Consider the following 9,614-nt stretch of genomic DNA (forward strand, 5'->3'; position numbering starts at 1 on the left):
AATTCTTATTATAAATCACAATATCACAGATGCACTTTCTTTCCCTCTCTTTCCTTTTGCCCTTTTAGGCTACTATCGCCAGTATCGCCAGGAGCCAGTCAGCTTTGGCAACATTGGTTTTGGAACCCCCTACTACTATGTGGGCTGGTATGAGTGTGGGGTCTCCATTCCAGGGAAGTGGTAACCATGGGATGATCGTGCTGAAACTTGCCCCGTCCGGCCCCCCTGGGCTAACTTGCACTAGGGGCTGAGAGCAGGAACAGACAGAGAGCGTTCCAAGCCCCACCGACCCTGGGTGCCAGCAAGGCCACATGGTGGACACCGGACATTTCAGGCGTCTTCAGTCTGGAACTCAGTCCTCCTCTTTGGCCTGGACTACACACAGTTCAATGTTGCTGTTAACTTTGCTTCTCCACGTGGTTTCCTTGTAATAGCACATCCCAGAGAAACACGCAACTACGGTAGGGGATGCCCACTGATTGAGTACAGTTTTCACACTTTTTAGGCACAAAATTCAGACATGTCGTCTCCAGGGAACAGCATAAGTAAACATGCGCTTGCTTCAGGGACTGCTACATGCTTTCTTTTCTCTCATTGGACTCTTCCAAAATTAGTCAAATTTAAGTTTCAGATCACTCTCTATGCAGTAGAACTGAATTACTAAAAACACCACCAAAAGAAATATATCCTACTTCAGATTTATTCCATGGACTTACCCACTACTAGATCAAATGTACCAAATCATATTTGTAAATTCTCAATTTTGGTATATATATATATGTATATATGCGTATACCTATCCTCACTTGTCTGCAAGAACACCGATTAAAGTTGCTAAATTTGTACTTGTTCACTAGATAAATGTGTGTGGGACTTTTTGGAGCAAAGGCACTGTTTACTAACATCTTTTGGAAGGATCCACAGGATCCACAGGATCTGTATGCTACGTAACGAGGACAATGGAAGTGCCTGTCGCTAGACTGTGGGAGTGACGGGGATACTGCAGTGTTAGCAGTGACCTAGTCACAGACCGAGTGCTTTCTACCTAAGGAGACAGACAATCTTTCCAGACCCGGGTGAAAACTACTAGTTGCCTCTCTGGGGACATATCCCGTATGTTTTCAGAATAACTGGGGACACCTGGATGGCTCAGTCAGTTAAGCGTCCAATTCTTGGTTTGGGCTCAGGTCATGATCTCATGGTTGGTGAGTTCAACCCCTGCATTGGGCTCCCCAGTGAGTATGGAGCCTGCTTGGGATTCTCTCTCTGCCTCTCTCTCCCTCTCAAAATAAATAAAACATTACAAAAAAAGGAATAACTAAGATTTTACATCCCAAATGATTTAAAAATCCAGTTTAAAAAAATCCTTTCCCCTTTCCTGCCTGAGTATTTCCTCCTCTACATATGAGCATCTTATCCCTTTTGACTACCACACAAGAGCATTTATTTAAAGACATGTTATTCTAATTCTTTTTAAAATATGGTGTCCTTTCCATGAGCTTGGCTCCCCTGTGTCCTCAGGCAGCTCCGTGGGATGAAGATTTTGCCTTCTTTCATAAAGATTTCAGCATAGGGGAAGCAATGGTCGGAAGGAGCTGGAGGTGTGCCCTTTTCTGGGGCCCCCAGGCTGTACCACCGTGTACTGATTTAATGGCAGAATTCAGTCCAGCCTCCTGGAGTCAATTATTTTCAGTACCAGTACTGTGTTGAGATGAAACCTGATGTATCTGGTGGGTTTGAAGGTAAAACTTACATGGAAACAGGTAACTTTGCAGGGTCCTTTCGATGGGGCTGTGAAAGCTGATATTCTCCTCAGATTCCACAATCCCCTTCCCACGATAAAGAACAGTAAAGAAAATACAAGCATTCTGACGACCTGGGAAGATACTAGAATTCCTGAGGGGGCAGATTAGATACCCAGTTCGTATGTTACTCACGGTTTAATGTGCAAAATAGGATGGGCTCCTCTAAGGAGCTTTTGGGGCTTTTGCCCATGAAAGGATTATTTAAAAAAGGATGTCTGAAAACCTTATTCCGTATCCAAATGAATGTTCAAACATACTTCACAGTTCTGAGTGAAAGATCTGATCTTTAAATATAAGTGAATTTTCCCAATAAACACACAACTTGCTTCCTCCATTTCTCCCGCCCACCCCTCCAAACTTCTGTCTGGGTTTAGCCTCCACTAGCATGCTATTGGAGAGCAGAGAAAGATGCCAAAATGAGGCCCTGGGGAGGGGAGAGAGCACCAGCAGATTGCACATTTCCTGAAAGTGTTTCCTCGGGTATAAATAATTCATTAGCATGGACAAGAGGAGAGCCATTTGGTCTGTTCCACAAGCCTGTTGTGGTTACGGGGCCTCCTTTGGAAGATACAGAGCTCTGGATCATCCTGGAGACACAGGCAACCCCTCCTCTGCGATTCACACACTAAAGGGCACATTCCCTGCCTCACCCCCAAAGGACTGTCTGCTCATTTCACATACTAAAGGACATGTGTCCCTCAGAAGGAATTTATACTCACCTCACAGAAATAAAAAGAATTTACTTGCATTCACGCATGCAATGATTTTCAAGCCCTGCCTAGATCCTTAGACTGTATTTCGTTATAGAAATCTAAACTTCTAGTGAAAGTAAATGCTTGGAGTTTTTGATGGAAATTCCTACAAACCCCAGATGACAGAGCAGCCAAAACAAAAGCAAAAACCACAGAATCTCAGTATAAGTGGTGGTATTATTACTGATACTCTGTCCATACTAGGTTATGTAATGGTCCAAACACATGCATGGTGGCCACATCAAGTTTCTGGTTCTGTGTCAGTTCTGGATGCCACATTCTCGGAACACCACAGGTCTCAAAACCACTTCATGCCAAGTTCGGAGGAAATTAATGGACTGTTTTCCCAAAGAAGACTTCCTCTATTTCAGAGGCTCTGAGGAAGAAGAACTTGCCAACTCTAGAAGTCAGAAGTAGGCACACGTGTGAATTAAAGGGAAAGAACATTTGGCTCAGTGGGATGCAGTTTTAGAAGAGTCCAATCATCAGAGGAGTCTCATCGGAAGGTAGTGAGATGTCCATCACCGAAAAGCCTCAAGTATACCTGGAAGTGTAAACTTACAGTTGGAGGCCCACACCTGTTTTTCTATGGGCTGTGAGCTCAGAATGGTATCTATGCATTTAAAGCATTATAAACATAAGAGACAGCTGAACAAAAAACCAGTAATATATTACAGAGACCATATGTGGTTTGCAAGGTGTAAAATACCATCTCACCCTATTAGAAACAGTTTGGGTACCTACGGATCAGTTTTCTTGAGGTTGAAAGAAGGTTTAAGCATTTAAAAACTAGCACATAGTACTTAACAGGTGTCCATTCAGTTTTCTCTTACTTGAGTTCTATTTATTTCTGACCATCTCTACAGCCTAATAATGCTTGAACGCTCCAAGTGGTTGGATCCTGGGTTCCCAATTTTCCCATTTGGCAAACCCTTTGTTTGTGCTGTGGTCTCAGGAGGTAACTCGCTCTTTGGGAGGCTTCATGCATATTTATTACCATCTGGTTAGAACATAACTTGCAGCTTTTACAAGATGAGTTTTGACTTATTTTCTCCCCTTTGACCTACTCGAGCCACATGTCTTGGTTAGTTCAAGGGGGCTGGGGAATTTGGAAATGTGGTGATAAATGGGGTTACATTGGGGTTCCTCTCTCTGCATGGAAATCAGCTCTTAGTCACTAGTACAGTTATGTGATGATTCTGCTGATAGAATCAATCAGCCCATGCTTGTGTAGCATCTTACATGTTGTAGATGCCTTAAAATCATCTCCTTGAGGTGTAACTATTTTGTAGTTACAGGTTAGAAGTGAGTTTAAAAAAAAATATCTCCCCAACTGTCCATTTCCAACCATTCTCAGATCAGGTTGAGCTCAGTAAAATTGTATGAAACCACAGAGTGTACCTGTTATGAGGTGTGGTTTTAAATCTTAGTTGTGAGATTATTAATGTACAGAGTTTAGCAATCAAATGAGAGCTAAGCATGCAAAGGTTTATGATAAAAGTGAAATGAAATTGATATGAAATTGCAAGTCAACAGGGGCTCCTGGGTGGCTCACTCGGTTAAGCATCTGACTCTTGGCTCAGGTCATGATCTTAGGGTCATGAGATTGAGCTCCGCGTTGGGCTCTGTGCTGAGCATGGAGCCTACTTAGGATTCTCTCTCTCCCTATCTCTCTCTGCCTCTATCCCCTGCTTGCACTCTCTCTCTCTCTGAAATAAAAAAATTTTTAAAGCAATGAGAAAATGAAGCCGACAAATTTAACACACGCACAAAAATGTTTGATCTAGATTGGGAAAGCAATATTCTCTCAGGCAGTGGTTATTTGATGGCCAAGAATAGAAATACCTCGAGAGTTAAGTAAAGGGTTTGTGTAAGGTTGGACTGCACAGTCTCAGGACAGGAAATAATATGTGGGAGGCACTGCTGGGTCACAGGGATTGTCAGGTTGGGAAGTAGTTGTTCTTTCCTCTTTTCCTCTCTGGTGTGTTGTCTCTCCTGCTCTCCGTGCACAGCCCCATTCCCTTCCCTGCAGATGGCTTTCTCTGGATGCAAGTGGCCCAAAGGGCTGCCGTATACAACTGCAGTGTCTGGCTGCCACACTGTATGCAGCGATCTGTCTACAAGACCTTGTAACTTTGCTTCTCCAACTCTCCAAGTCTCTCAGTTTCCAGTTCCAAATATCCCCACTACACTCTGATTGGATATGTTGGGCAAGGGTCCACATGCTGATCAAATCAGCTCTTCCCACGTGGGGGTGTCAACTGGTAGAAACCAGACTGCCTATGCCTGCCCCATGCACAGGGGCCGTTTGATATGGAGAAAGGTAATAACTGATGTCTTGGGACAGATACACATAGGTGAATAAGAAATCAAATAAGAAAAGTGAATCATTTTAAAATCTGGCCATTTTAAAATCTCAGGATGTATCATGTTTGTTCACTACGAGGCTTTATGTTTTCTATGCTCTTGTCTTTCTACCATTGGGGTAATCTCCTGATAGAATCCAGGCATCCACATCAGGCAAGATGCTACGCAAGCATGGGTTGATCAGTTCTATCAGCGGAATCAAATCAAAGAAGTTCGAGGATAATTCTAAATACTTCTGATTAAATTATGGGCTGGATGCACTCTACCACACATATGTTTCTAAAGAAAAAATTAATGTATTCCTTTTACTGAGATGCTCCCGGAAATTGTTAAATTTTGCTATTTTTTTTAACGTAGGCTCCATGCCCAATGTAGGGCTTGAACTCACAACCCTGAAGACCGAGAGTCAAATGCTCTATCTACTGAGCTATCCACGTGCCCCAGTTTCTAAATTTTGGACAGAAATAAGAAAGTATTCAAATACACAGTCTTTTGGAAGTTTTCTGTTACCAGGTCAATGATGAAATAAATGGCTGATACTAGCATAGTCTTCCTGAATGAGATACAATGAATTAGCCAGAAATGGAAACTTCTTGATAGCCCTGGAAGTAAATGGCCCTGAATACTCACAGGGGTGGGTGGTGGTTGTGGAGCGTCTCTGGAGTGATGAGAGGTACACTTTGCTGGGTGCTTTGAGATACCCACCTTCCTCAGGGTAAAATCCTAGGTCCTTCCCACAGCCTCCAAGGTGCTCCACAATCTGGTCACCCCCCACTCATGCCCCCAACATACCCATTGACACCAACAACCCAGCCACCACTCTGCCCTCCTGCTGCCCCCTCCAGCTGCTCCTGCCTGTCACAGAGTCCACACAGAGTGGGCTCACAGTAAATATTCGTTAACAGGGTAAGCATATGGCGAAGATATAGATAGGAATTGAAAAGACAAAGCTTTTCGATCCAAGATTATCAATGAGCAAAACATGCTCCTTCAGCCTGCCAGTCTGTCTAGGGTTCCCTCAGATCCCTGCAGCTTTCTGCAAAGGTTTATCAGCCTGTCCCCAGGGTGCTGACATCTGCTCCCCATCGCCACTCACCTGCATCCTCCACTGCCCCTCATTCAGGAGACTCTTCACCTCTCAAGGCAGATGGAGCCAGCAGGTGAAGCCACCAGTCTCCCATGAGCCTGCAGTGTGCCCACTCTATGCCCTGGCCTTCCACCTCATCCCACACATTTGTCACACCACTGCCACACCCAGGCCTCTGTGACCCACCTCACACCCAGCTCCCCTGGCCCCAGTCTCCCTAGTGGCTCAATCCAGTGGACACCGGTCGGTCTTTTCCAATTATTGAGGTTTGGCAGCACTTGAATACTTACCAGTTTGTCATTGAGCCATTCGCCACATGGTTCTTCCTTTCCTGGCTCCAAAATGGCAGCCAAGTCCTCTTGTTTTTTAAGGGACTTTGGATAATACCTGAAGGCAACTTTCTCCTCTACCTTTCTTTTCAAAAGCCTAATAACATTAAAGGGATTTATGCAAGGGCAGGGGATGAATGCTTTGGGGGTTACTGTGGGGAGGAGATATTTCCCCCAAGATGGTGGGTAGTTGCTAGATAGGCCCTTCAGGCCATTCCTTCCCATCTCTCCAGGGATGTGGTGGAACGAGGATGAATGTAGTGAGCCAGTAGGGATGGAGCTGAGCTCACAGACGTTTCTAGCTGACTACATCCGGAGCCTTCTCCCACTGACGCACCGCAAGGAGCACGAGGGTGTTTCCTTCAGCTGTGTAGGCCTGGGAGTGAACACACAGTGACAAGCCACCCCTTCTTTCATGCACCCTGCTAATGCCAATTGAATTAAAAATATGTGCCAGACATTCCTCTAGGTACTGTGGCTGTGCACCCAATCCCTGCCCTCATAGAGATTGTATATCATGGAGCAGATGGAAAACATGCAAACAAGTATACCAGATGTCAGTTGGTGAACGTGAATGAACATCAATAGAGTGGATGATTGCATCACGGGCAACTGGAGGCTGGAAGCAGGAAAGGCCACCCAAATGCTCAGTTCTGGGAAAGACCTAGGATTTGGTGAGGGAGAAGGAAAGTGGGGCATAGGAGGGAGCACCAGTAATGACTGAACCTAAGGAGTTTCTACCTGGGCATATGGGATCTCAAACTTGACATGTAAAAGCAGTAGTAAAATAATGCTCATTTCCTAGTCTTTGAACTCAGTAGGAATACCCTAGTTGATTATGTTGCTACAAGTTTAACACCATAGCAAGAGAGTCTAGATCTTGCCTACCCAAAGGACTCCTACCCACGTCCAAACCTACCCACCCAACTAGTGACCCATCTTCAAGCCCAGACATCACCAGTGAAGAGAGGAGGGACAGCAAGGCTTTTTCATCCAAAGATCAAAGATTTAGGACTCATTTCTCCTTTTACACAGTAACTGGATACTTACTTTATGTTTGGGTGACTAAAGGGCTCTTTTGTAATTTTCCCCAAACAAAGGGTATCTCCCCTCCAACAGACAGATCAATTGATGTCCATATTTTTTTGGAATCTTGCCAAACCAACCTCCAATGCACACTGAATTATAAGTGTCATGAAGGCAGAGGCCATGTCTGCTGGGTTTTTTACTGTCATATCCTGGCATCATATACAGAGCCTGGCCCATAGTAGGTGTTCAGTAAGTAAGTCTTCAACAACAAAATGAACGAGCAAATGAATAAGTGAATGCATTCTCTGTTGCTCTCCTCTGATTGCATTTCTTCTAGGTATGCTACTTCTTTCAATCTACTGGCTCTGTTCAATTTGTTTCAAAGGACAGAGAATTTGAGGCTAGGATCATTATCTCAAGAAAGTCCCACTAGCCTGGAGAAATTCTTCCAGTGTCTCCAGTTAGTATCTCCTCCAGGTCTTCAGTTAGCTTACTTCCAGTTCTGTGACAATGTTTTTCATTTATGCAATTTTTTTTTTTGCATTTGGAAATTGGAAACCTGATACCTGAGATATATTATATACCATTGTCACATAGAACTTAGAATATGAAAGTTTGGTAACTCAAGACTATCATGCTTCCTTTATTTTTGCCAGGAAGCAGGGGAACTTGCAGTTAAGGACAAGAAAAATTGAGCAGGGGAGGAACCCCCATGCAAATAGCAGTCCCCTCAAATCTCCTCCTTGCCCTAGTCTTCCAGAAGGCTTTTGACACTAGGTAGTGAGAGGGTCTGGCTGGGAGCTGGGTCTCAGACTAGGGAAGGAGTGGCTATAAAGGATTCTAAAGATGGGTCTCTATGACGACTGCTTGCTTTCACACTCCTACCCTGGTCTGTTTTTATGCCTTTACAGTCCACTTGTACTGGAAAAGTCAGGACTCCTCAAAGCACCTGCAAGTTACAATTCCACCTGCTGTCCCTTTCTGAGAAAAGAAGCGTTATGAAAGAGCTGTCCCACCCAAGTCTCACTGGACAAGAATGATACTAGAGCTAGAGGGTGATTGTAGGGACCCTCAAATGCATCCATCAGATTATCCCTTTAGGGAGATGATAGAGATAGATAGATAGATGATAGATAGAAGACAGATAGATAGATAGACAGTAGACAGGTATATATAGACAGACAGGCAGATAGGCAGGCAGATAGATAGATACATAGATACATAGATAGATAGAAAGATAACAGACAGATATACAGAGAGTAAAACCCACCATGATTTCAATAGTGACAGCAAGAAAGAGGCTTAGACAGCAAGAGACACATGGGAAGAGCCAAGCTGCTTGGTCCAGGATGTTTGTTCACAATTCTCTATCCTTGCTCTCCACAACTAATCAGACCTTTCCAAGGATGATACAGCCATCCAAGTAGACATAGACCTTATACATATTTCATCAATTAACCAAACATTTATTATTTACTGATTGTATAAGGCACAGTAATGGTGGATTAGCATCCCAACAGTAAACAGATGTCACATTCAAATGAGAATCATTCAAGGAGGTTGAAGAAATGGACTGGTTATGTAGGTTCGAGTGGGGACCCCAAGGAATACTGCATCAGTGGGCTGTGGCTGCTCTTGAGTCTGAAGGGCCAGAGGAAGGAGTGCTTAGCAGAATCCAGAGGGAGGTTCTCATACAGCAGTCCAGTTTTAGAAAAACGATGACCTCACTCAAGGGACCACGCCAAGTTCCCTTATTTTCCCTTCCCCACCTTCCTAGTTCCTGCCAGGTCCCCATCACCCAAAACCATCTGGAAGCCAGGTGACAAGGAGGCCAGCTGATGAGGTTGAAACAGGTTGGCCCTGCAGCAGAAAGCAGGGTGAAGGATGGAACTGAGCATAACTGGAGAGACCAAATTAGAAGCATGCACCACATCTGGGAATTGATAACTCATTTTTCACTATCATTAGTTCCTTTTAGCACATTATGATATCATTAGCAAAAATGAGTTGAGGACAAGTTTTAGAGCATTCATTCAAATAGAAATGGACTTCAAACTCTGTTCTCTTCCTGGAGCTGGTAGAGACTTCACAGGGTATTTCACCTAAATCATTATAGAGTTAAGGAAACTGAGACTGAAAGCTGAAATAAGCAGCTAACGCCACATACTGAGTCACAGGTCCTGCTCTTCTCCCTGGCAGGAGTGACAATATGGGCATAGGGGTCACCACTTGGCTTTCCCTGACC

The 9,614-nt window shown here is 44.1% G+C and overlaps 1 protein-coding gene across 3 annotated transcripts in view; it reads left to right on the forward strand.

Annotated features, from left to right (window-relative positions):
- FNDC1 (fibronectin type III domain containing 1) overlaps positions 1–983 on the forward strand; it is a 106,110-nt gene extending 105,127 nt beyond the window's left edge. For all 3 annotated transcript variants that reach the window (XM_042987449.1, XM_042987447.1, XM_042987448.1), the window contains one exon: positions 69–983. In XM_042987449.1, coding sequence (XP_042843383.1) covers positions 69–184 — 116 coding nt within the window. In that variant the 3' untranslated portion in view covers positions 185–983. The remainder of the gene's footprint in view (positions 1–68) is intronic.
- Positions 984–9,614: the final 8,631 nt, after the last annotated feature.

Source organism: Panthera tigris, chromosome B2 (genome assembly GCF_018350195.1).
Source record: "Panthera tigris isolate Pti1 chromosome B2, P.tigris_Pti1_mat1.1, whole genome shotgun sequence".
In the NCBI taxonomy this organism is placed as follows: Eukaryota; Metazoa; Chordata; class Mammalia; order Carnivora; family Felidae; genus Panthera; species Panthera tigris.